General features: G+C 41.4%; 2 protein-coding genes across 9 annotated transcripts in view; one reads left to right on the top strand and one right to left on the bottom strand.

Annotated features, from left to right (window-relative positions):
- Positions 1-23,608, top strand: part of LOC107181191 (small nuclear ribonucleoprotein G-like) — a 98,951-nt gene extending 75,343 nt beyond the window's left edge. The window contains exons 2-3 of the mRNA XM_042993365.1: positions 22,980-23,056; positions 23,528-23,608. Of these exons, the coding sequence (XP_042849299.1) occupies positions 22,980-23,056; positions 23,528-23,608 (158 nt within the window). The remainder of the gene's footprint in view (positions 1-22,979; positions 23,057-23,527) is intronic.
- CLYBL (citramalyl-CoA lyase) overlaps positions 1-24,366 on the bottom strand; it is a 260,363-nt gene extending 235,997 nt beyond the window's left edge. For all 8 annotated transcript variants that reach the window (XR_006215108.1, XM_042979687.1, XM_042979691.1 and 5 more), the window contains exon 1: positions 24,291-24,366. Coding sequence is in view for 7 of the 8 variants with exons in the window: in XM_042979687.1 (XP_042835621.1) it covers positions 24,291-24,352 (62 nt within the window). In the remaining variant the exon portion in view is untranslated. The remainder of the gene's footprint in view (positions 1-24,290) is intronic.
- Positions 24,367-27,974: the final 3,608 nt, after the last annotated feature.

The following is a 27,974-nucleotide window of genomic DNA, read 5'->3' as shown; positions in this document are numbered from 1 at the left end:
AGCCTAGGAACTCAGAGTCAGCCACACAAAAAAAGCAGGAACCATGCACAAGTAGCTGTTTCAAAGTAAAACCTCCAGGGGTGCCTGGGTGGCTTAGTCAGTTGAGCATCTGGCTCTTGATGTAGATTCAGGTCATGATCTTGAGGTTCATGGGATTGAGTCCTGCATCAGGCTCTGTGATGACAGTGCAGAGTCCACTTGGAATTTTCTCTCTGCCTTTCTGGGATCTCTCTCTCAAAATAAGTAATTAAAAACTTAAAAAAAAAAAAAGTAAAACCTCCATATTAGTTGTGATACTTGACTTTTCATCATGGCCAATGTAAAAAAACAAAAACTTACACGAATATTCAGTTTTACTTGTTCCACTTGCAGCATGGCTCCCTTCCCCTCTACCCTTATGCATGAAGGAACAAAAAGAAAATAACATATCCCCAATAACAACTGGGAAATAACTAGCCATTGTCTCTACCTTTTATAGTCCGATATTTCATGGGATTTGCCTGCAACACTTAAAGGCACATTTGTGATTCTGATAGCCTAAGACTAAACTATATTACAAACTGATTACTGTCCAGAGCCTAAAGCTACGGTTTACAAGCCTGTTCTGCCTTCCTTCAAGCTCTCCATGCTTATAAATGACACCTTCCAGTGTCTTAAAGTATGAGAGGCAGCTAGCTCCAAATTCTCAGGCTGCTAATGGTTTCACATAAAATGAGCTCCTGCAATTTTATTACCACCCTGGTGCGAATTCACAGGTGAGGGGCCACCAGGGAAAGGATGTGGATATGTCTCTCACTCCTGGCCTCCTGACTTCTCCAAGTGCAAGAACTTTTCCACTCAATATTTCAAATGATTGCTCCAACTCCCAAGGCTGCTGATTAAGCCAAATAGGCTCTACTACATTACTGAGAGAAAGAGAAGTCATCAAGTCGCCTCTCTGGAGAAAGAGGGGATGTGAATTCACATTCTAACTTTATACCTCTAAAGCTGATTAAGCAAGCCACTGATCCTTTACATTTTGACTTAAATAGATATTTAGTGGGTATTACTCAATTAGAATGTTGAGAAGTAACTACTGGAAAATGTCCATTTCAATTTCAATCAGATAAGCCAGACATAAGTTTTGTAAACATGATATATGTATCTCACAATCCAAAGATTGCTGGTACATGGAAAAGTGATCATGTTAACATACCAGATTCTATAAAGTGCACAATTCAGCACCTCCACATTTCTGTGAAGTTTTAACAACATACAACATGCCAAACACAGCACCAGTGAGCTGCTTTTGAAAGAACTCTAGAAACCTTTAAAACAGGGCTCATTATCAGAAAATACATAAAATTCACATGTTCCACCATATCTAACTTTGTATGACTATTTTCTTATCTTTGAAAGTGATTTATGCCAGACTAGATAAATGGACAGATAGTAGGACTAAGAATATTTCTTAGTAGGACATTATTTCTCCTGGGGGAGGTGTCAGATAACCTAAAGCCATACACACTAAACATAATTTCTCAATTTTCAAAAACAGCTGACAAATAATGACTGCTTAATGAGGGAACTTTATTTTCTTGGTATCTTTTAAAAATAGAAAAGGCAAATCAGGGATGCATGGGTGGCTCAGTTGATTAAGCATCCGACTCTTTTTTTTTTATTATTATTTTTTTATTTTTTTTTAACGTTTATTTATTTTTGAGACAGAGAGAGACAGAGCATGAATGGGGGAGGAGCAGAGAAAGGGAGACACAGAATCGGAAGCAGGCTCCAGGCTCTGGGCCATCAGCCCAGAGCCCGACGCGGGGCTCGAACTCAAGGACCGTGAGATCGTGACCTGAGCTGAAGTCGGACACTCAACCGACTGAGCCACCCAGGTGCCCCTAAGCATCCGACTCTTGATATCAGCTCAAGTCATGACCTCCTGGTTCGTGAGATCGAGTCTCACGTCGGGCTCTGTGATGACAGCACGAAGACTGCTTGGGATTCTCTCTCTCCCTCTCTCTTCCCTTCCCCTGCTCACTCTCTCTCTCTCTCCCAAAATAAATAAATAAACACTAAAAAATTGTTTTAAGTAAATAAAAATTAAAAAGAAAAGGCAAATTAACTTTTTTTGTTGTTGTTTATTTTTGAGAGAGAGAGAAGCAGAGCATGAGCAGGGGAGGGACAGAGAGAGAGGGGGACACAGAATCCAAGCAGGCTCCAGGCTGTAAGCACAAAGCCTGACGTGGGGCTAGAACTCACGAACCACGAGATCATGACCTGAGCCGAAGTCACTCAACTGATTGAGCCACCCAGGCACTCCGCAAATTAACTTTTCAATGTAAAACATGTGAAAAACAGTTCAATATGGCAGACTCTACTTTTAAAGCTTTTTTAAAATTTCAAATTCAACTAAAACAACTTCACAAAAATTTTTGGCTTACATAAAAAAGTCTTCAAAGAATAACAAAACTCAACTTAAAAGTCACACATATAAAGTTTTCCTTTTTCAGACCAAAGGATCACCTAAAATCATTTGTCAGAGGCTTAGAAGTGGAAAAAACTAAACTAGCTGCCCAAAACTGTTTAACTCTGTAGCACATAACATTCATTAAATGACCTGCAGAGAAAATGCAAGCTTAATTTATTCTGCATGCTTTTGGTTTTACTTCCTGTCGAAATAATACTCATCCCCCTACTCAACTTTTTTTTTTCATGCATTTTATCTTAAAAATATAGGCAAAGGAAGGAACACAGGAGGGGGAAAAAAGGTGAGAGTGGCAAGAAACAAACAAATCAGGATTTCTCGGTCAGAAATGTAAGATCAACCCCTGCGTTGAGAAGGGGCAGCTGGCCCTACAAGGAAGCAACTGCACTACTATTTATCCAAGGGCTACAGGTGTGCTGTTTCAAAGGGGTACATGCATCCCAATGTTTATAACAGCGCTATCAACAATAGCCAAAGTATGGAAAGAGCCCAAATGTCCATCGACGGATGAATGGGTAAAGAAGATGTGGTGTGTGTGTGTACACATACATAAAATGGAGTACTTCTTGGCAATCAAAAAGAATGAAATCTTGCCATTTGCAACCATGTGGACAGAACTAGAGGGTATTATGTGAAGCAAAGTTAGAGAAAGACAAATATCATGTGACTTTACCCCTATGAGGAATTTAAGATACAAAACAGATGAACATAAGGGAAGGGAAGCAAAAATAATATAAAAACAAGGAGAGGGACAAAACATAAGAGACTCTTAAATACAGAGAACTAAGGGTTGCTGGAGGGGTTGTGGGTGGGGATGGGCTAAGTGGGTAAGAGGCATTAGGGAGGACACATGTTGGGATGATCACTGGGTGTTACACACGGGATGAATCACTGGAAGCTACTATATGCTAACTAACTTGGATGTAAATCAAAAAAATAAATTAAAAAAAAAAGAAGGGGCAACCAGTTGGCTCAGACAGCAGAGTGTGCACCTCTTGGTCTCAGGGTTGTGAGTTCAAGCCCCATGTTGGGTGTAGAGATTACTTAAAATCTTTTTAAAAAATCTATGAAGAAAAAGAATAAACCTATGATAAAGTACATCATGAATACTTAATGCCTCTCAAAAGTATAGGATTAAAAATTGGAATTATTACAGTTACTATATTCTCAACATATTTTTATGTACAGAGTAGGTTTTGGGTCTTGTCAGCTTCAAAAGCACCAGCCAAAACACAGCCAGAATGAGTGCCGTGAACGGAAAGCGTTGAGCACAGAGCCTGTGCAGATAAGCCAGAACTGTAGGCAGCTCTGTGAGTGTAGCAACAACAGGGCCTGCCTGTTAGTCCTAAAGATATATAAGCTCTTTGTAAGGGAAGCTCTGGAATGTCATCTGTCTTAAATTACATCCACCTGGGATTATGTTCCACTGACCAATATGGACAGATTACTGGAATTTGAAAACCTCACTTTTTTGGTAATTGACATTTAAACTGTTTGAAGTTTCCCATTAAAGTCGCTTAAGAAATTAACTGCAGATGTGGGAAGCTAAGTGTACAGTAGTCACAGAAATGAAGTCATCTGAAGGGTCCAAATAACTTAGAAGTGCTTAAACATAGTTAAGTGCATTAGGAGGAACGGATGAACTGGCCTGCCCCCCAGGCTACAGTTTCATCACTTTCTCTCTGTTCCAATTAGGTTTCCCAGCCCGTTTTGAATGTAATTAAAAGAAAAGAGAAAGGCAAGAGGTTGACATGACGAGGGACTACCCCCTAAACCAGAGTGCGGAATGAAGCACTCACTTGATGGAGGCTGAGAGACAGTAAACATCTCTACTGCCTCCCCATTGCCAACAGCCGGCCCCAACCCACCTGCTCAGCTATGCCCAGCCCCTCTGCCAGGAGGCACCCCTACTCCACAACCACTCACTCCTAATTCTCCTGCTGTGCCTTTGCACAAGCAGTTCCCTCAGCCAGGAACGCCGTTCCCTCCCCTGTCATCCTCTCAAACCTGCTCAGAGGTCAGCTTCCCTGGGAATAGTCCCCATGCCCTCTGCAAGTCGCTCCCGCCTCTACTTTACCACTTCCCATGACACATCCTGTTTAGTCAACATTTACTAAGTACCTACCATGGGCCACAGCACTATGCTGGCTACTCAAGGAATAAAATATAATAGTGGCAGACTTACCTTTCAGTGTCTCATCTCCTGACCCAAGCACCTTAGACTACACAGTATCTTACAAAAGATGTGCCAACTAAAGTGTGCCCAGGTGCCTGGCATGGAAAAAAAACCCATGAGAAATTTTCTTCCCTTCCTCGTTCTCAGGAGCTCCCTAGGACTATGTAGGGGCATAATTTTCATTCTTTTCAGGAGAATGTATAAATGAATGACTGAATAATAAAATATAAGTATCTCTTAAGAAAACCATCAATATGTTCTAGAATTTCTTGTTATAAAGAAATATTCTATGAAGTAAATACTTTTCTCATTTACCTGCAGAATAAACTCCTACAAGCTAATGGTTTTGTCCTTACTAAAAGTCAAATTTAAAAATATCAAAAAAGAAAACCACATCAAGCAGTAAACCATATGGTTGTGAAGATAAATGTAAGTTTCTTATCCCTCATTAACAATAATGCTGGAAATACTAATATTTTTACTAATGCCTCAAAAACAGTACACTGATTAGTAAAATGCACACGTGTTAACAGTCCTGTTTCTATCTTTAAAAGTCATTTCTTCAGCTGATGCCTGGGGTCCTCGTTTTAGGAATCAAATGTGTGTGGAGCCTAAAAAGTGCTCATCACTGCTGGTCTCTGGCTAGTTGCTAATACTTAGAGGTTCCCACACATAACAGAATGTTTGCAGCCATCTGGCTGGTTTCAGACACTTGCTGATGAGCAGTCCTGCCCAGGCACTGCACAGAGACAGAAATGAAGAATGTGGTGCCTTGTCCTCAGGGAGCATCCAGCCCACCAGGCATCAGATCAACAACAGAATTCTTCCCCTATCAGCCTGTGGGTTCATTTCACTAATTCCCAATGGAGAAGTCATAAGGATACAGGGCTCTTCTCCAACAGTGGTCACTAATCCACGATTATAGTCAAGGCCAGAAATCCAAGCCTTCTAGAACACCTCACCCTAATATCAACCAGGGTATGTGGGGTGGGGGTTGGAGAACAGCGTGGAATGGGGAAAAAAAAAAAAAGCAGAAAAGAAAATTGCAGAATAAAAGTAAATATTGCTTTCGATCCTAAGATTTCTCCAATGAACTGAAAGACTGTGACTATTGGTTTAAACACATCTTCCAGGTGCTGAGTTGATCCCGAGTTGAAAGAAAGAAGTGTGTTCCACAGGTGAGAAATTTTGAAATAAACAGAATGTACCTGGGACACAAACACTGGCTGGAGGGATATTTCAACCACATAGACTCAGACAGACTGGGTTCTCCTAATGATACCTCGATGCCAAGGTAAAGCCACATTTTGACAGTAAAATAGCCCCTCTATCCACAACTCATTTACATAAATGAATAATGTAGAAAAGTATGTACAGAAGATACCCCTTTATGTTTTCAAAAACTCTTTAAAAAAAGGAGAATACTAAGGGATCTGAAAACAGCCCTGGACTGTGTTCAAAAACTCAAGCCAAGAAAGAACCTTCAGATTTGACATATTAAATTAGCAGGAATGTTTAGACAAATCTATAATCTAGGAAAACATACATACACCCACACTCACACATAAAAAGTTTGCCTTTCCACCCTCTCATGTCAAGTGAATAATGAGTAAGGAATTCTGTTTACTGTGACCCTATGATGGTTTTTTCATTCAAGAATATTTAGTAAGTGCCTACTATGTGTCAGGCACTATGCTGGGTGTAGGCATAAAGAGTAAACAGAGATTCCAGTCGAGTGGGTGAGACAGACCAAACAAGAGGAAATGCACCCATTCATTCACATCATGTTGAACTGCAAGCATAATGAAGAACAGGAAGCTCTGAGGGAGGCAAATGGGGATGTGAGGGAGGACATGCTTCAGATGGTCGTCCCCCTCCCCAAGGAGGTGGCGCTTATGTATTATCTTGTTTCCTTTTTATATCCATTGTTTATCAATGTCCTTATGAGCCAGGCACCATGCATTCAGTGCATGAGCTCATTTAATTCTAACTGCTCTCTGTGGTTAAGGATCACAAGCTGCTTTTACAGATGACAAAACTAAAGGGAACTGGCTAGTAAGTGGCAGGGCCAGGGCTCTGGCTCAGGTCTGTATGACCTTGGGGAAGTGTCTGAACTCCTCTAAGCCTCAAAGCCCATGGTCTGCCTTCCTTGCTTAAAAAAGCAAGTGAAGGCCAATGATGCTGGAAGGGGTAGTGTGTGTGAGAAGGGTGGAAGCAGGTGAGCTACAAAGAGTAGAAGGAACAAGACCAGACTCGCCCTGAAGGGCCAAGAGAAGGAGCTCTAAGGAGCTAAGCAGAGAAGTGAAATGAACTGATGCGCATTTTTTTTCCTTTTCAAATTCTTATTTAAAATCAGTTACTTAACTGATCTGTGTATTTAAAAATTGTTTGGAGGAAACCACAATGAGATACCACTTCACACCCACTAGGATGGCTATAATAAAAACAGTAGAAAATAACCAAAGTTGGCAAGGATGCGAACTGAAACCCTATGTATCGCCAGTGGAATGTAAACTGGTGAAGCCTCTGTGGGAAACAGTGGGCTACTCAAAAAGTTAAACATAGAATTGCCATATGACCCAACAATTCCATAGCTAGGTATATACCCAAAAGAACTGAAAACGGGCGCTCAAATAGTTATGCATAAATATTCATAGCAGCACCATTCACAATCACCAACAGGTGGAACAATCCAGATGTCCATCAACTGATGAATGGATAGACAGAATATATACCTACAGGAGAGTACTATTCAGCCACAAAAGGTAATGAAATACTGACAGATACATGCCATAACATGGATGAACCTCGAAAACATGCTAGGTGAAAGAAGCCAGTCACAAAAGCCATATATTGTATGACTCCATTTATATGAAACATCCAGAACAGGTAGATGCATTGACAGAAAGCAGGCTGACAGTTGCCAGGGGCTGGTGGAAGAGGGCTGCCTGCTAATAAGTAAAGGCAGAACCTGAAGATGAGAGGTGGGAGGAAGAGAGTCAGCAAGTCAGAGAGAGAGGTGGGTGGTGTGTGGAATGGTGAGCCTTCTGGTTGAGTGGTGCAAGGTAAGCAGCCCTGGGAGCAATGTTAGAAAGGTGGGTGATAAGTGAGGAGACACATGCATGCCACACTCAGGGGTCTGGACTTCATGCAGCCAACAGAGGATATCATGGAATTTATGCTGTGTAAGGGGGAGATCAGAGCCCACTTTAGGAAGCTTAAGGTCAGTAAGAAGTGAGTGTAGGGGGTGGGGAGGAGCAGGGAGATTTCTAAGGGTAAATCCTCTCCCCAGTCTCAAGCATGTTACCAGGTCACCTGGTAAATTCCTGGCTCTTCTGCAGCACAGGGAGACACTCATGACCCAAATTCACAGCCTGGACCCTTGTCCAGGGATTGGAGGACAGGAGGGGCCCCACAAGCTATGTCCATACTTGCTTTCCTGGTAGAAGAGAAATTCTCTTTAGTGGCCCACCTCCTTTGCAGGTAAGGCATGTGAGAGGATTACAAACATGACATTACAAGCTGGTTTTCTCATATTCACTGGGTATCTCTAGGTGAACCGTGGACTATGGGAGCTAGAATAGGCGGGCTCTAAGAGCTCTGTGCTCCACCCACTGGAGCATTCGTGGGTCAGTATGAAAGCTCTAGGAGCGCAGGAGATAACTAGAAGAGGATAGAATGCAGGCAAAAATCACATCTCCACTTCTCTGAGACAATCTTGCAGATTAGACTAAAACTTAAGGTATCTACCTCTAATTATTCCTGATCTCTTCAAGATTTTGTATTTCCAGTACAGCCAAATTATTTTGAAATCAGAGCCCCTCTGTACTGTGGCAGTCAGCAGCCACTTAAACTAAGGACTTGAACACAGCAAGCAGCTGGCAGCAGTCCCTGCTGCAGAGAGAGAGAAACGAAGACACCTCCTGTATGGGAGCTCTAAAGGATAAGAATGAACAATACATGAACAAAACAACCTCCCAACGTGGCAAGAAGAGTTCCAATCAATTACTGAACCCACAAATTTGGGGAAGGCAAAACTTTTATCTTCAATCTCTGTTCAAACTGAGCTGAAAAAGGGACACCTGGGTGGCTCAGTTGGTTAAGCGTCCGACTTCGGCTCAGGTCATGATCTTACGGTCCGTGAGTTCAAGCCCCGTGTCAGGCTCTGTGCTGACAGCTCAGAGCCTGGAGCCTGTTTCAGATTCTGTGTCTCCCTCTCCCTCTGACCTTTCCCCATTCATGCTCTGTCTCTCTCTGTCTCAAAAATAAATAAACGTTAAGAAAAAAATTGAGCTGAAATGGACCAAAATAACTAAAAGCTCAAAAAGCCATATATTTTATATTTCTGAATTCTCTAAAGTCCTCTTACTTTAAGTCAATAATTCCTTTCTAGATTCCTTCTAGATTATGGAATGTCAACCAATAAGAGGCATCTAGTCCAACCTCCTGTTTTAACTGTGAGAGAAATAAGGCTCAATTTAGACAAGAGCCTTGAACAAGGTCAAGGGCTAACTGCAGGGTCAGCACTGGACTAGAACCCCAGAGTATCCATCCAAGATCTTCTTGCTTATACCAGAGAATTAGTAATTTGATTTTGTTTTGAACCTTTTTTTTTTTTTTGGCATTTGTAAGAAAAACTTGAATAGCACCAGTAGGGATATTAAACCACTTCTGATCTTTCAGAGCTTGTCTTAAATAAGTTTCTACTTTAATCTGAACTAACAGTATTTTCCTGAAGGCAGAAATCATCCAAGGGTGAACTATGACTCATTGGTATAATCTAAAGAATCTATCACTGTTCCAAAGAAATCTACTTAAGACTCAAAACCTAAACATCACATTTCTATGCTCTGTATAAAATATGCACTAGCAATAGTTAAAGGATGAAAACAATTCAAATGTCCATTGATGGATGAATGAATAAACGAAATGTGGTATTTACATGTAATAAAATATTATTCAGCCTGAAAAAGGAAGCAAACTCTAACACATGCTACAACATGGATATTGACATTATTCTAAGTGAAATATGCCAGACACAAAAGACAAATATTGCATGACTCCACTTATGTGAGAATATAGAATAGTCAAATTCATAGAAACAGAAATGGAGAATAGGGATTTGGGACAGGAGACAATGGAGAGTTATTCTATAGTGGGTACGAGTTTCAGTTCGAGATGATGATATAGTTCCGGAGATAGACAGTAGTGATGGTTGTACAAAAATGTGAGTGAACTTAATGCCACTGAACCATGAACTTAAAAATGGTTAAAATGATAAATTTATGTTATATATATTTTACCACAATAAAAAAAAAAAGGCACAAATTTCCAGAAACACTGTCTCAAATACTTCACTTCCTAAATGTTCTTTTTTTATTTGGCAAACTTATACTGGGCACTTACTATGTGCTAAGTACTGTTTTAGGGCTGGGGTATATAGCAATGGGATAAACAGAACAAGTGTCTGCTCTTATGAATAGCTGCATGGGGGATGGGGTGAAGACAGGCAATAAACAGACAAACATACATTATGTCAAGTGGAAATGAATGCAATGGAAAAAACATCAGGTAGAGTGAGAGGGATGAGGGCGTGGAAATAGTTGGGGGGAAGTTGCTATGTTGTATAGGTGGTAAGGAGGCCAGTCTGCCTGGAAGTAATAAGGGGCCGCGGGGCACAGATCCGCTTCTTAAGTTCCTTATAAACCTTTCAAGGGAAAAGGTCAGTATAGAAATATTTCCTCTGCCATCTATGTGTTTTTAATTTGACTTAAAAAGTGATAGAAAGGACCTGGCTGACTCAGTCAGTAAAGCATATTACTCTTGATCTCAGGGTTGTGAGTTTGAGTCCCTTGCTAGGCACAGAGATTACTTAATTAAAAAAAAAATTAATTAAGGGGTGCCTTGCTGGCTCAGTCGGTTAAGTGTCCGAATTTGGCTCAGGTCACGATCTCATGGTTCTCTCCTGGTCGGGCTGTGTGCTGACAGCTTGGAGCCTGGAGCCTGCTTCAGATTCTGTGTCTCACTCTCTGCCCCTCCCTTGGCTCACGCTCTGTCTTCTCTTTATTTGCTCAAAAGCAAATAAATATTAAAGTAAATAAAAATAAAAAAAATTGTTTTTTAAAGTGACAGGAAAACCAACTTCCGTATCTTTTCCGAAGAGGCATGTTTGTAAGGAGACAATTTATATCTCTCATTGCTAGAGCGCCCTCCAGTGCCTCTGTGTGAAAACTGCATTTGGCACAGATTTTTTTTTGTTTTTGATTTCTTAAACTTTTGTATTTGGCCAAGAAATAAATACATATTGTCTTTGATATGTATATTAAGGACATATCATCTTTCTCACAAACAATACTGTGACATTAAATAAGAAGACAAGTGTGCTTTAAAATGAGCCTGCACTACTTGTAAAGTGGTACAATGTATACATGTACAATGGTATTTTTAAATAATCATATAAACTTTCAAAAGGTTCACAGAGTCTCTTTTTTAATTCATTTTTTTGCCAATGTAGAACTCTCAGTTAAACAGTGAACACATTCTACCACTGAACTGTGACCCTAATTTTACTGAAGGTGGCCAAGTAGGGCAATAAAGTAGGAAGTGTCTTCTAAAATTTCCAGTATTTACATGTTCCGAATATTCATATTTGAAAAGTGTCCTGCAAATACTTACAGAACACTCTACCTTCTTGGCCAGAACACAGTGAAGGGGAACAGGTAAGTAAGACGTGCCCATACTAGCATCCTATTAAAAAAGAATTTTTACTTTCTCACAGATATTTACTTTGAATTCTTTATTATAAAATCAGGCACCTCTGTCAATCTCAAAAGGCCAACTAAGAGGAAAACATTACATATGGTGTAGTTCAAAAGAGAACTTGCAAAAGGGGTAAAATTCCATAGCTGTTTCCAGAACCACCCACAAGCAAGGTCAGTGTGACAGCTGAGGCCACAGAGAGAAAAGCTGGCCCTGACTGACAGCCAGAGGATGGGGTTCTTTCTAGGCCAGATGCTGACGACTGTGACAGTCTTGCTTACTTTACTGTGCACAGGCCTGCAGATGCCGAGGAAATTGGGCAGATGAGCCTCCAAAGGGCACACTGCAATCCAGGTATCTCACCCTTTCTGGAGGATGATCTGAAAACAAGCATCAAAGAGCTTAAAATGTCCATAGTCTTTGAACCAGCAAGTTCACATACAGAAATTCACCTCTAAGTACATGAGTAAGAGCTGTCACAGAGATTTGGGTATAGGGACATTATCTCTGCATTTCCCGAGGCAGAAAACTTGGAAATAATTTAAATGAATAGCTGGAATTATATACACCCAAATATATATGTGACAGAGTCATGGAACTGTAGCGTATATCAATGCTCCAAGATTAGTTAACATCCTAAAACTTAACCAAAATATAAAATCAAAGCAACTAAATAAAAAGCCACCTTAAACTTGGTTTATGAAAGGAAGGGAAGGACGATGTGGAAAAGGAGAGAAAGAAAAGAAAGGGGAAGAGAAGGAAGGAAGGAATAAATCTCAATTCTTGAGCCCATTTATTATCTACATCATTCAAGTGAGTTATTTAATTGATATGCGATAAAACATTCAAGTTAACAACATGAAATAAATTAAACCTGTTTGAATTACAATGGATTTAAATTCATACCCAGTGACCTATATGAAAACATAAACGTTATTTCTTTGATCTTTTTATTAACTAATAAAATTCTGAAACTGTTGCCATCATGAGCAATGTGTAGAGGAATAAAGAAGCCAAATGTATCAATAGAACACAGCTCCAGTTGCACTCAGGGGCACGAAAGCATATTGTTTTTACAATTAACAACTCTTCCAATCTTAAGAACAGTCATCAAACCCATCAATAACCACTCCCCAAGGAGCCCAGCTTTCTTCTCCCTGCCTTCCTAAAATTTTAGCCACATGTACCTAAAATTTTAGCGGACTTCCTCACAGGGAGTCACACATAAAATAGCAGCTCCTATAGAGCAGCCACCACAACACCCAGTTAAGGAAACTGACCAAAGGCTGTTCTCAGAAATTACATCAATCAGACATTGGCTGCTGTAAAGCCCTAACTGGAGAAAACAGTCACTTCAGGAAAGTACTGATGCTGAGCCGTGTCAGCCACTCTGTGGATGTGATTTCACTATGTATGATGTCTTCCCCCAGGCTCATCCACAACCAAGCATATGTGTTCACTTTCTAAGTCTCATATGTAAGTAACTTCAGAGAATACTCTATCCTCAACACACCACATGGAGTATTTCTAGAATAGTAAAGTGCATATGTCACTCAAACATTCTGTAAGACAGGGGCACTCAGGACAGTTTCCTTGAGAGGGCAAAGAGTTTGGTGGCCACAGTCTGGGGAGTAGAGAAAAGCACATGTGGTAAAATTGTCCTCAACTCCGCTATGGGCCCATGGGGCGAAGGGGGTATAGGGTAACGGTTGTTTAGTCAGAATTCATCTTCAGGTCCTGGCCTTTCCTACCTACCTGCTGGCCTTTCCCACAGAAACCATTTAGGTTACCCAATGTTCTTCCTCCTGGCCTGTACCCACACAGATGGTTCTAGTTCACAGCAAAACTCTATGACAGGGAAACAGTACAATGAGAGCTGAAGCACTACACGCTGGAATAGACAGATCCACACGCAAAGGCTATGCTATTTAGTAGACGTGGCACAGCCTTGTTTTGGCAAACAGTACCTTGCTGGGAGTTGCCCTTTGCAGGGATATCTTCTCCAGGAGGTACCACCCATGGACATGTGCATCTTCTGATTCAGGCCCAGCTACCACTTTTAGTTCTTACTCACCAGCTTGGCTGTTGCCCACTAGTTTTTCTCTGGGATACCTCATTTCCCACCAACTTCTCCATCCAGCCCGAGGACATGTTCCCTGCCCCCAGGCTACTCCTGGTCTGTGTACCCCGTCATGGTATTTCCTACATCCTCAGAGTCTTCTCCCTCTTTCTCTTCTCTTCAGCCTCTTAACAGAGGCCCTGGTCTACCACCTTAGGTCATCTTCATTTCATCCTACAGCCCTTCACTTCTCTCCCTCTCGCCTCCCCCCCCCCTTTTTTTAATGTTTATTTATTTTTGAGAGAGAGAGAGAGACAGAGCACAAGCAGGGAAGGGGCAGAGAAAGATGGAGACACAGAATCTGAAGCAGGCCCCAGGCTCTGAGCTGTCAGCACAGAGCCCAATGTGGGGTTCAAACCCATGAACCATGAGATCATGACCTGAGCCAAAGTCGGACACAACCAACTGAGACACGCAGGTGTCCCAGCCCTTCACTTCTCTATCTCTAGAGTGAATAACTATCCTGCTTTGCCTGAAACAGGTTTCCTGGAATGTGGGACTTTTGGTGCTAAAACCAGGAATGTCCTGGGAAAGTTGAGATGGTTGGTCCCCTGCCTCCTGGACCACTTAACATTACTTTCTGCCTTACAACCCAAAACATAATATTTGTTTACAGCATCTCCTTTTAGCTTCTCATCATGCACTTGGGCAAGTAAAGTCAATTTCTAATGATGCCAATAAATATTTCAAAATAACACTTCAGGGCACCTGGGGGCTCATTTGGTTAAGCGTCCAACTCTATTTCAGCTCAGATCATGATCTCATGGTTTGTGAGTTCGAGCCCCACATCCAGCTCTGGGCTGATGGCTCAGAGCCTGGAGCCTGCCTTGGCTTCTGTGTCTCCCCTCTCTCTGCTCCTCCCCCACTCATGCTCTGTCTCTATCTCTCTCTCTCAAAAATAAATAAACATTAAAAAAAAATTTTTTTAACTAATCAATCTGATTCATCATATTAACATACTTAAGAAGAAAAGCCACATGATCACAACAGATACTGAAAAAACATTTTATAAATTCAAATCCATTCTTTTTTTTTAAGTTTATTTTACTTATTTTGAGAGAGAGAGAGAGAGAGAGCGCGCGTGCACGCACAGGGGAGGGGCAGAGAGAGAGGGATACAGATAATCCCAAGCAGACTCCACACTGTCAGCACAGAGCCCGACATGGGGCTCAATCCCATAAACCATGAGATCATGACCTGAGCCGAAATCAAGAACCAGATGCTCAACTAACTGAGCCACCTGGGCACCCCAACTCAAATTCTTGATCAAAATTCTAAGCAGGGGTGACCAGCAAAATTGCAGAGAAAGGAACTTCAAAAACCTAATCCTCTACAATAACAATGAGAATATTGGCAGTCAGAATGAACTTTTTTAGAATTCTAGACATTAACCAAAGGCCTGCAGCAATCTGGGAGCATTTATTCAAGAAACACGGATGAATCTCAGTAAGAACAGCAAACCATGTGGGTTTTTGTTGTTGTTGTTTTTTTAACTTACCCACTCCCTCTCCCCAGTTCGGTGGTAGCCTTAAAAACCAACAGTCATAATCCTTGTGAAAACCAGCAGCCTGGCAGCCACTGGAGGGGACAGGGTAGGGTGGGAGGTCTTTGAAAGCACCACACACAGAGAACTGCCACCTGGTAGCTCCCTGGAAGACTCCATTTGCAGGGCTCACCTGGCTTAGAGCCTGAACAGTGGAAACAGCATTCTCCCTGAGGGCGTTTGTCAAAACAATCAGAAGCAATTATTTAATATCATCGCTACCTGAGATCCTGGATAACAGGGCAAACGACAGGCTAACCAAAAAGCTTAAAAGGAAAAGCTGGAGCCAAGAATATACAATGGAGAAACAACAGTCTCTTCAATAAACAGTGTTGGGGAAACTGGATAGCTACATGCACAAGAATACAGACCACTATATTACACCATACACAAAAATTAACTCAAAATGGATTAAAAACTAGAATGTAAGACCTGAAACCATAAAACTCCTAGAAGAAACATAAGCAGTAAAGTCCTTGACATCAGTCTTAGCAACGTCTTTGTGGATCTGACTTCAAAGGCAAGAAAAACAAAAGTAAAAGTAAACAAATGGGACCTCATCAAAGTAAAAAGCTTCTGTACAGCAAAAGAAATTAACAGGAAAATGAAAAGTCAACCCACTGAATGGGAGAAAATATTTGCAAACCACATATCCAATAAGGGGTGAATATCCAAAATATACAAAAGGAATTCATACAACTCAACAACAACCTGATTATGAAATGGGGAGAGGATCTGAATAGACATTTCTCCAAAGAATACATAGAGATGGCCAACAGGCAAATGAAAAAGATGCTCAACATCACTAATTATTAGGGATATGCAAATAAAAACCAAAATAAGATATTACCTAACCCCTGTAAAAAATGGCTATTACCAAAAAGACAAAAAATAACAAGTGTTGGAGAGGGTGTAGAGAAAAGGGAACCCTCACATACTGCTGGTGGGATTGTAAACTGGAGCAGCCACTATGTAAAACAATTTGGAGTTTCCTCAAAAAATTAAGAATAGAACTACCCTATGATCCAACTCTTCTACCTCCAGGTAATAGGAAAACTTTCACTAAAAAGATATATGCACTCCTGTTTATTGTTATGTTCACTGCAGTACTGTTTACAATAGCCAATACACGGAAACAAAATGTCCATCAACAGATGAATGGATAAAGATGTGGTATATTTATACAATGAAATACTACTCAGCCACAAAAAAGAATGAAATCTTGCCATCTGCAACATGTTTGGATCTTGAGGGTATTCAAGCAAAATAAGTCAGATGGAGAAGAGCAAATACCATACAAATACCATATGATGTTACATGTAGAATCTTAAAAAAAAAAAAAAAAAGAAAGAAATGAACAAACAAAATAAAAATAATCTCAGATACAGAGAACAGACTAATGGTTACCAGAGGGTTAACAGGGTTGGGGGCCTGGTGGGAAAAATGGGTAAAGAAGGTCAACAGTATGGTGAAGGATGGTAACTAGACTTGTGGTGGTAATCACTTTGTAGTGTATGCAGATGTTAAATTATAAAACTGTACACCTGGGCACCTGGCTGGCCTAGTCGGCAGAACACGCAACTCTTAATCTCGAGGTTGTGGGTTCAAGCCCCATGCTGGGTGTACCAATGACTTAAAAATAAAATCTTAAACAAAGCTGTATACCTGTATACCTTAAATAAAGCTTTAATGAAAAAGCTGGAAAATGAGATATCCATCAACTTTGAAAAGCTCTGACCTTTTCCTGGGCTTCTGAAAGGCCGCAAACAGGGAGGAGCCAAGATGGTGGAACAGCATGGAAGTTATCTTTGTGTCTTGCGTCCATGAAATACAGCCAGACCAACACTAAACCATCCTGCACACCAGGAAAACTGATGTGAGGATTAACACAACAATCTGCACAACCTGAACCACAGAATTCAGCAGGTACGCAGCGCAGAGAGGTGAACTGGGGGAGAGAAAAGCTGTGGAGGGCAGGGAGCTGTTTTTGCGTGGGGAGACAGGATGAGGGTGGGGGGGGAGAATACGGGGAAAAGCACCCCCCCCGAAAGCAGCTGGAGAGAAAGTGGAAAAGTGGAAACAGCCGCAGGGACTGAACTAAAAAGGGAGAAAGGAGAGGGTTTGAAAGGCCACACACACGTGTAGGGCTATTGCTAGCAGACCCACCTTACAAGAAATACTAAAGAGGGGCACCTGGGTGGTCAGTCTGACTCCTGATTTAGGCTCGGGTCATGATCTCACGGTTTGTGAGTTTGAGCCCTGCATGGGGCTCTGCACTGACAGTGCGGAGCCTGCTTGGGATTGTCTCTCTGCCCCTACCCCACTTGCTCTCTCTCTCTCTCTCAAAATAAATAAATAAACTTAAAAGAATTTTAAAGACATACTAAAGAGAGTTCTTCAGGCTGAAAGTAAGTGATCCCAGACAGATCAAATCCATACACACACATACACAGATAGTAATAAAGTAATTAAGAATAAATGCATATTCCTGCTTTCTTCTCTTGTCTAATTTAAAAAGCAACTATATAAAAGAATATTATATAATTGTGTTGTCAGGCCAGTAACATATAGAAATGTAGTATATTTACCAATAACAACACAAAGGAGGTGAGAACAAAGATGTACTGTGTTAAAAAAAATGGCACCAGATGGTGACTCAACTCTATAGGAACAAATGAAAACCAGAACTAGTAAATAAGAAAGTAAGTATAACAAATACTATAAAATGTGTGTGTGTGTGAACTTGTGGCTCCTTCTCTAAGTTTCTTTAAAAGACATAAAATTGGGGTGCTTGGCTGGTTCAGTCAGTAGAGCATGTGACCCTTTACCTCAGGGTCATGAGCTCAAGCCCCACATTGGGCATGGAGCTTTCTTTGAAAATTAATCAATTAAGGGACGCCTGGGTGGCTCAGTCAGTCGAGCATCCGACTTTGGCTCAGATCATGATCTCACAGTTCGTGGGTTCGAGCCCTGTGTGGGGCTCTGTACAGACAGCTCAGAGCCTGGAACTTGCTTCAGATTCTGTGTCTCCCTCTCTCTCTGCCCACCCCTACTCACGCTCTCTCACTCTCAAACATAAAACATTTAAAAAGTTTTTTTAATTAAAAGACATAAAATAAGTAAAACTACAACAATGTATCCTGGGTTTGTAACATATAAATATAATATGTGGGGCACCTGGGTGGTGTTGGTTGAGCGTCTAACTTTGGCTCAGGTCATGATCTTGCAGTCGCTGAGTTCGGACCCTGTATCAGGCTCTGTGCAGATAGCTCGGAGCCTGGAGCCTGCTTCAGATTCTGTGTCTCCCTCTCTCTCTCTGCCCCCCTCCACTCACTCTCTCTCTCTCTCTCTCTCAAAAATAAATAAAAAACACTAACAAAAAAAAAGAAAAAAGAAATAAATATAATATGTATAACTATAATACCACAAAAAAGAAGAAAAGGAAATAGAACTATATAGAAGTAACATTTCTCTTCTGGAATTTAGTATAAATCAAAAGTAGATTCTTACAAGTTAATATGTATATGGTGATATACTTACGATGGAATATTAGCCAGCCATAAAAAGGAATGCAGTTCTCATACATACAACATGAATGATTCTTGAAAACATTATGCAAAGTGAGATAAGCCAGAAACAAAAGAATGTAAATTATATGATCCCACTTACATATCTAAAGTAAGCAAATTCAGAAACAGAAAGTAGACTAGGGACTACCAGGTGAGAGAGAAGGAATTATTGCTTCATGAGTACAGAGTTTCTGTTTGGAGTGAGGAAAAAAATGTGGATAGTGGTAATGGTTGCACAACAGTGTGAATGTGGCAATGCCACTAAACTGTATACTTAGAATGGTTAAAATGACAAAGCTTATGTTACATGTATTTTATTTTACCACAATTCTTTTCAAAAATGTACATGGTAAGCCCTAGAGTAACCACTAAAAAATCTCTTTAAAAACAGTATTAAAAAAAAAAACTGTGTCAACTATACTCCAATTTAAAAAGTAAAAGAGTAGTTAAAAATCATTAAAGAAATTTAAAATATTAAAACATTACAAAGTATTCACTTAGTGCAAAAGAAAGCAGTAAAGAAGGAATAGAGAAACAAAAAAGTCATGAGATACACAGAAACCAATACCAATAAACACACTACAGGGCGCTTGGGTGGCTCACTGGGTTAAGCAACCAACTCTTGATTTTGGCCTAGGTCGTGAGATCAAGCTCTGTGCCAGGCTCCATGCTGAGCATAGAGCCTGCTTAAGATTTTCTCTCTTCTTCCTCTGCCTCTCCCCCACTCACACCTGCATTCTCTCCCCCCCCACCACAAAACACACACACACACACACACACACACACACACACACACACACACACACACAGTACAAAAAAGGAAAACTACAGACCAATATCTCTCATGAACAAAGATAAAAAACCCCTAACAAAATATCTGCAAATCAAATCCAAAAATGTATAAAAAGAATTATACACCATGACCAAATAGGATTTATTCCAGAGATACAAAGCTGGTTCAACATCCAAAAATCAATTAATGTAATCTGCCACATTGACAGGCTAAACAAGGAAAACCATATCAATTGATGCAGAAAAAGAACCTGATAAAATCCAACACCCATTCACAATAAAAAACAAAAAGTATCAGCAAATGGGGAATAAAAGACATCTACAAAATACATACAGCTTATATCATAATTAATGATGGGAAACTGGATGCTTTCCCTAAGATTGGGAACAAGGCAAGAATGCCACCTCTCATCACTCTTATTTGACATCTTATTAGAGCCACTAGCTAATGCAATAAAACAAGAAAAGGAAATAAAAAGGCACATATCTTGAGAAAGAAGAAATAAAAATGTCTTTGAAGGGTGCCTGGGTGGCTCAGTTGATTAAGTGTCTGACTCTTGGTTTCAGCTCAGGTCATGATCTCACAGTTTGTAGGTTCAAGCCCTGCATCAGGCTCCACACCTGGCACAGTGGAGCCTGCTTGGGAGTCTCTCTTTCTCCCACTCACGCTGTCTCTCTCTTAAAATTAATTAATTTTTTAAAAAGTTTTTGAGAACTACATGATCGTCTATGTACAAAATCCCAAATAACTCACAAAAAATAATTCATGTAAATTATAAGTAATTATGACAAGGCTGCAGGATACAAAATTAATATTTAAAAGATAATTGCTTTCCTATAAACTAGCAATGAAGAATTGGAATTTGAAATTTAAAACATGATACCATTTGCAACAGCACCCAAAGAATGAAATATTCAGGTATAAATCTAACAACACATGTAGAAGACCTGTATGCAGAGAACTATAAAACTCTGATGAAAGAAATCAAGAACATTTAAATAAATGGGGAAATAGTCCATATTCATGGATTGAAGACTCAGTATTGTTAAGATGTCAATTCTTCCCAATTGAATCTATAGATTCAATGCAGTTCCAATCGTATCTCAGCAAGCTATTTTGTGGATATCAGCAAACTGATTCTAAAGTTTATACAGAAAGGCAAAGACTCAGAATAGCGAACATAATACGAAAGAAAACTGAAGTTGGAGGACTGATGCTACCCAACTTCAAGACTTACTATAAAGTTACAGTAATAAAGACAGCCAATAGTATTGGCAAAAGAACAGACACACAGGTCAATATAACAAAATTAAGAGTCCAGAAACAGACCCACACAAATAGGGCCAACTGACCTTTGACAAAGGAGCAAAAGCAATTTAATGGAGAAAGGACAATTTTTTCAGCAAATGGGATGGAACAATTGGATCAACATCCAAAAAAATTAGACAAACACCTTCTACTTATAAAAACTAACTTAAAATGGATCACAGGCCCAAGTATAAAACAAAATACTGTAGAACTTTTAGAAGGAAATACAGGAGAAAATCTATGTGACTCTGGATTTGGCAATGAGTTTTTAAAAATAACAGCAAAAGCATGATCCACGAAAGAAAAAGTAAGCATGATTTCATTAAAATAAAAAAACTTCTGCTTTGTCAAAAATACCATTAGAGAATGAAAAGACAAGTCACAGACTGGGAGAAAATATTTGTGAAACATATATCTTTTATAAGACTTATATCTAAACTATGCAACAAATACTTAAAATTCAACAATAAGAAAACAATCTAAGAAGTAGGCAGAAGATCAGAATACACACCTCACCAAAAAAAGATACACAGATGGCAAATAAATATATGACAAGATGTCCAACATCATCTGACATCAGGGAATTTCAAGTTAAAACAAATGAACATTAAACCAACAACAGATACCACTACGCACCTGTTAGCATGACTAAATCAGTTTTTTCAACTGACAATACTGACAATGCTGGCAAGGATGTACAGCATCCTTCCATTGATGATTGGAATGCAAAATGGTACAGGCACTTTGGAAGATAGTTTGTAGTTTCTTACAAAGCTACCATACAATCATATTCCTAGGTATTCACCCAATTAATTTGAAAACTTATACCCAGAGAAAATCTGCACGAGAATGTTTATAGTAGCTTTATTAAACCTTTATAGAACTAAAATGTCCTTCAATAGGTGAACAGATAGACTGTGAAACATCTCTACAATGGAACATTCAGCAGTAAAAGAAAATGAGTTAAGAAGCCATGAAAAAGACATGGGGGGAACCTTAATGCACATTGCTAAGTGAAAGAATGCAGTCTAACGGGACTGCGTACTATGTAATTCCAATTCTATGACATTCTGGAAAAGCCAAAACTATAGAGAATATGATCAGGAGTTTGGGAGAAGCCAGGATGGACAAACAGGTGAAGCACAGGGGGATTTTCAGGGAAATAAAACAATTCTGTATATAATACTCTTATGGTAGATACATGATATTATGCATTTGTCAAAATCCACAGAATTTTATAGCAAAAAGAACAAACCTTAATATATGCAATTAAAAAAAAAATTCATGTGGGAGGTAGGAAATAATGCAGATTATGACAAGGGACTCTCAAACTGTATTGCAAATGTATGAAACAACCTCACTGAAGGGGATGGGAGAAATAGGCCCTGAACTAAGTAACTATGGAAATGAGTGGCACCTGTAAGACTAAAGGAAAAGGAACTGCACACAAGTACCCTACTTAGTTGACAGTTCCATCCCCCAGAGTATGGCCTAACAATTCAAATACTGCTGCATGGGTATGCTAAAACTGAACAATTAAGTAACTGGATGGTGGATGGTGGATGATGGGAGCCAGGTTTCTAACTGTTGTAGTGAAAATTTATTAATCAAGCAAAGGGGAGGAGGCTAGAATGATCCATGTGGTAATGGATTACAATTGGAGGCAGTATGAACTCAGGTTTAGGTTAATATAGATACAGTGGTTTTATACAGAAATATTCGGGGGCATCTGGCTCAGTCGGTAGAGCACGTAACTCTTGATCTCAGGTTGGTGAGTTCTAGCCCCACCTTGGGTGTAGAGCCTATTTTAAAAATATATATATTTATAGATGAAGGTATATATATATGGGTTACTATTCACACTTTTTTTTTTTTTTTTTTTTAATTTTCTCTGTCGGCGGAGAGGGCTTAAAAGACAGTCGAACCAATAGCATCCCTAGGAGTGGAGAGTTGCGCTCCCCGAGACTGAGGGCAGGTATTTACATAAATTGAGCAGTGGCTACAGAAAGCAGCAGGGCCAGAGGCAGGGTGGAAAATGAGGCATCAAGGACAGCACTTGCATGGTCCCTGCCTAGCAGCAATGGTCCTGACACTCTAAAAACAGAAGGAAAAAGCCACCAGAAGCAGGTCTACCGGCCTGAAGCTTAAATGCAACCTAACTAGAAATTAAGGCATCTCTAGGCAGACCTTTCTAAGCTGACGTTTAGCACCTTTACTTCTCCCAATTGTGTGTGTTCTGAAGATGTGGAAACAGAGGATTTAACCCAGGGAGCAGGCTCCCTGAAGCACCCAGCACGAAAGCCTGCTGCCATGGCCTTCGTAGGATGTGTGTGTGGAGAATGAGCCCAGGTGCTGAAGATGGCAAAGAGCACTTTGAGATGAGCCCCAAGTGCCTTAGAAATAGGTGACTGCGTGTGGTCACTGGACCACATTACTGAAGGAAAAGGGGGCCTTCTGGAAGGGCCTGGGTGTTACCGCCTTGGCAGCCATCTCTGGTTCCAGGGGTGAACCCCTGAGCCCAGGGCCACATACCAGGCTCAGGTCTAGGAAAGGGGAAGGCGGGATGTACAAGACGGGGTAGGGCCTGGCACGGGACACACTGGAGAGTCAGGAAGCAGGGAGCAAGCAAATGCAAGAAGTTCCAGACCAAGAGCCACAGGCTTGGTTTCTAAACCAAACTCTGCCATTCTCTGCTTGGCGTCACGTAGCCTCTCCAAGCCTCAGTTTCCTCGTTCTGACTTCTTCACATGGTGGTCAGGGAGCCATATAAGTTAACGTGTGCGCATGTAGTTGGCAACTGCTAGCCCAGCGGCTATCCAAGGGCGGTCCCAGCACACCCGAGAGTTCCCGACCCCCTTCGACACGGTCTGAGAGGTCTTCCCTTTTCCAACTGGCACCTCCGTGAGCCCGGAACTGCTTTGTAAACCTCCTCCAAATCAGCGGAGAGGAGACTCCAGCTGTCCTCTATTAAACCAAAGAGACTTTCGAAAATCTAAAACCACACCACTCTTTCACTACATATGAGTGTGTTAAAATGCAACGGGTGTGTTATTCGTAAATGAAGATTTTTTTTAACTTGTTTTAATTCCTCACGCCGCAAAAAATTACTAGATACAAGCAAGAGCTCGTCGGGGTCCTCAATAGTTTTTCGGCGCGTAAAGGGGTCCTGAGACCAGTTTGGGAACCGCTGTGCCGAACCAAAGAGCGAAGGGTGTTCTCCCTCAGCAGGCGAGCCGCCTCGCGGACGCTGATTCCAGAACCCCTTTTATCAAACAGCACACGTTCGCGGTTTCCACTTGGGGGGGGGGCGGGGGGCTGGTTTTGTGTTCTGGGGCTGCTAATCGAATGTTTGTACCCATTTTCCCGGCCCCCAAGCAATGACCCTCCCACAGGGAGGCACGCGGAGGACTGGCGACCCTCGCTGGGCGTCGGCGACCTTGGCAGAGGTCGAGCCGGCGCGCGAGAGGGGCACGGTGCTCCCGGCCGGCGGGGGTTCCCGGCAGGAACTGGGGAGGCCGGCACGGGTGGCGGGGGACCAGGGACCTGCACTCACAGCCTCGGCAGCGCCGCCGCCGCCGTTCCGCGTGGCGCTCTCCACAGCAGACGCAGCGCCATCTTCCTGACGCGCGCGCGCCCCGCCTCAGACAGGTCCTTCCTCATCTCGCCACGCCCCGTGGCCACGCCCCCCCCACGTGGCCCCGCCCCACAAGCCCAGCCCAGCCCCACCTCGTCCCCGCAAGTCACGCCCCGCTGCCTGGAGCACCTGTTCCCGCCCCTAACCAGGGATGTCTGAGAGCTCAGAACCTTCTTGTCCGCTATCATGGCGGGCAGAGCAGAGGCACGGAATGGATGGCCACTTCTTCAGAGGTTTTCTGGTGACTCCATCCAGTTACTTCTCTTCGTGCTTCTGGGGTTTTAAGGCGACTTTTGCGTTTTCCCAGCCAGAACAGGCCAATTTTCAGAGGGATTCATTGTTTTTGTTGTTAGAAGTACTGCCTAATATGTGAGCCTCACCATGTGCATGCCTTAATTAACAGTTAATCCATCATGGGATACATATGCCTGCAATAGGATCAGAATAGATATGGGCAACTTTCTGGGTCAGAGAAATGCTTCTGAAGTAGGGCAGCAAACACAACTCTTCACTCTAACTCCTTCCTGCCAGATTGCATTACTTTCAGCAAATACAACTCCTGCCGTTTCACAGTTGGGGGACTAAGGTATTAACACAGGCTTTACTAGCTGTGCTAAACTTTACTAGTTCAGAACTTTACTTGGTTCAGCAAGTGGTTCCCAGACTGTACTAGACTTTAGGCAAGTTACTTAAGTTCTCCGTGCTTCAGTTTCCTCCTCTATAAGATGGGAATATAAATATACTCACCTCATAGGGCTGTTATAAGGATAAATTGAGTTAATATATATAAAGAGCTTAAAGCCTTGCTGGCCCAGAGCAGGTGCTCAGTAGCATTAATTACTTCTCCTTATTACCATTATTACATCAATTCTCTTCTTAAAACCCTTTGGTGGCTTCCAATAGGAAGCATTTAGAATAAAACCCAAATTCATCACCACAACTCTGAAGGCCTTACAGGATCTGACCTCTGCCTATCTCTCCACCTTACTTCAGCCCCATGTTCTTCTTTCCACTTTTTTTAAGTTCACTAAGCCATTTCCCACTTTAGGGCCCTTACCTACCATGCATGTTGCTCCTTACCTACCAAGAACACTCACAGCTACACCTTCTTGTCCTCTGGGACATTTAGACTACTTGCCCCCTGCTCAAAGAGGCCTGCACTGACTGCCCAAACTAGAGTGTCCTCCCAATCTATTCCACTGGCACAGCAACCTGACGGTTTCCATCACAGCCCATATCACAATTTTTATGGGTTTGTGAATTCTCTTTCTTTTTCTTAATATATTTTTTTAAAGTTTATCTATTTTGAGAGAGAGAGAGAGAGTGCAAGTGGGGAAGGGGCAGAGAGAGAGGGAGAGAATCCCAAGCAGGCTCCATGCTGTCAGTGCAGAGCCCTATTCTGGGCTCAGTCCCACAAACTGTGAGGCCATGACCTGAGCCCAAACCAAGAATCAGATGCTTAACTAAGCCCCCCAGGCTCTCCATGAATTTACTTTCTTATTGTTGCCTTTCCCTCAGTGGTTCTCAAGGTGGGAGGGAACTTCTGCCCACTGATCAAAGGGAAGGGGGGCTTGTATTATTGTCCTTTAGGGGACAGTGCTAGGGTCATGTGGGAAGTCCCCTCTTAGAAAAGCCACTAGTGCTCTAGTTTAAAAAACATCATCTTTAGGAATAGACTGTGAGCTCTTTGAGATCAGGGACCTGGTTATCTTGTCAGTGCTGTCTGCCCCCAGCACCTGGGTTAGTGACTTGTAACCAGTAGGTATTTAATAAATATAATGTGAAGATGTTCCACCAGCTTCATTATAATGCCAAGAACTGCTATATGAGTAGTTCTCCTTATTAAAATGCCCCGGGCCTTGTGGCCTTTTAAGTAAAGTAGGACCTCCCACAATAGGTGATTCAATTTCTTTCAGATTCTGCTTGAAGAAATTGTAGCTATGCCCATTCTCACCAGGACTTCTGTGGTTTTGTTGAGCTTCTTCATGAGATTACTAACTCATAGGTTTCAAGAGCTGTTTTCTAATTTTTGTGTATTTTATTTACTTTATTTTATTTTTTAAAAAATTTTTTAACGTTTATTTATTTTTGAGACAGAGAGAGACAGAGCATGAATGGGGGAGGGGCAGAGAGAGAGGGAGACACAGAATCGGAAGCAGGCTCCAGGCTCTGAGCCATCAGCCCAGAGCCCGACGCGGGGCTCGAACTCACAGACCGTGAGATCGTGACCTGAGCTGAAGTCGGACGCTTAACCGACTGAGCCACCCAGGCGCCCCAATTTTTGTGTATTTTAAAATAAGGCTTTATTAATTTCCTATATTTCTGGATATAATAGAGAAAAGGATCCAGCGTTCCTCCTTTGAGGTAGTTAAATCTGTTTTTATTCACAGCCTCTAAAACAAAAATAAAAGAACATGTTTATCCCCAAGGACATTTAAAAATATGAAATTTAGGGGCTCCTGGGTGGCGCAGTCGGTTAAGCGTCCGACTTCAGCCAGGTCACGATCTCGCGGTCCGTGAGTTTGAGCCCCGCGTCAGGCTCTGGGCTGATGGCTCGGAGCCTGGAGCCTGTTTCCGATTCTGTGTCTCCCTCTCTCTCTGCCCCTCCCCCATTCATGCTCTGTCTCTCTCTGTCCCCAAAATAAATAAAAAACGTTGAAAAAAAAATAAAAATAAAAATATGAAATTTAGGAAAGACATATTATCCTGTTTAATTAAGCAATCTGGTAGGGTAAGAACCTTGCAGAGATCTGAGAAAGAAGGATAGGGGCCAGAGACATTACCTCTAGAGCGTAATAAGCTTGGGGGTAGCAATGGGGGACACTAAAATAATGAACCAATACTGATAATTACTGAAGCCAAGTGATGGGTACACGAGGTGGGAATGGGATTTGTTACACATTCCTCAACTTTGTGTATGTTGGAAAATATTCTTAACAAAAAATTAAAACAAAAATCAATTGAACTAATGCTTAGCATGGAAGGAGCCAAAGGCAACTTTACCTGAAGCCAGTGGAGGTTAAGCCTCAGGGTTCCTGACTTAAATGGGCCCTTTCTAGGTCATTTGTGTTTGTAAAGTGTATAAAAATGAAATTTTAACTACCATTAGTCAAGGTGCTTTCTCTTTGTACTCCAACTTTCCCTCTCTCAAGCTTCTTTTGTGTTCAGTGGTGTTGAAATGGCTGCAGCATTTTCATATTTATTTATTTATTTATTTATGTATTTAGTTAAGTAATCTCTGCACCCAACATGGGGCTTGAACTCATAACCCCGAGATCAAGAGTCACATGTTCTACTGACTGAGGCAGCTAAGCACCCCTGTGCGTGCAGCATTTTGAAGGCCCAGCTAAGGGTAAGTTGGGCCGGGATATATTTGGTTTAGATTTAGTAGACTATGTTTATGTGATTTTTTTTAATATTTTATTTTTAAGTAATCTCTACACTCAATATAGGGCTCAAACTTACAACTCAGAGATCAAGAGTCGCATGCTTTACCGACTGAGCCAGCCAAATGCCCCTGTATTTATGTGATTTGCAAGCACTTCCGTGTTTAGTTATTACTAGCTGTCCTGGTTTAGGAATGCTTTCTAGGAATATTACTGT

The sequence above is a fragment of the Panthera tigris genome, chromosome A1 (assembly GCF_018350195.1).
Source record: "Panthera tigris isolate Pti1 chromosome A1, P.tigris_Pti1_mat1.1, whole genome shotgun sequence".
In the NCBI taxonomy this organism is placed as follows: domain Eukaryota; kingdom Metazoa; phylum Chordata; class Mammalia; order Carnivora; family Felidae; genus Panthera; species Panthera tigris.
This window is presented reverse-complemented; position numbering and strand designations above follow the sequence as displayed.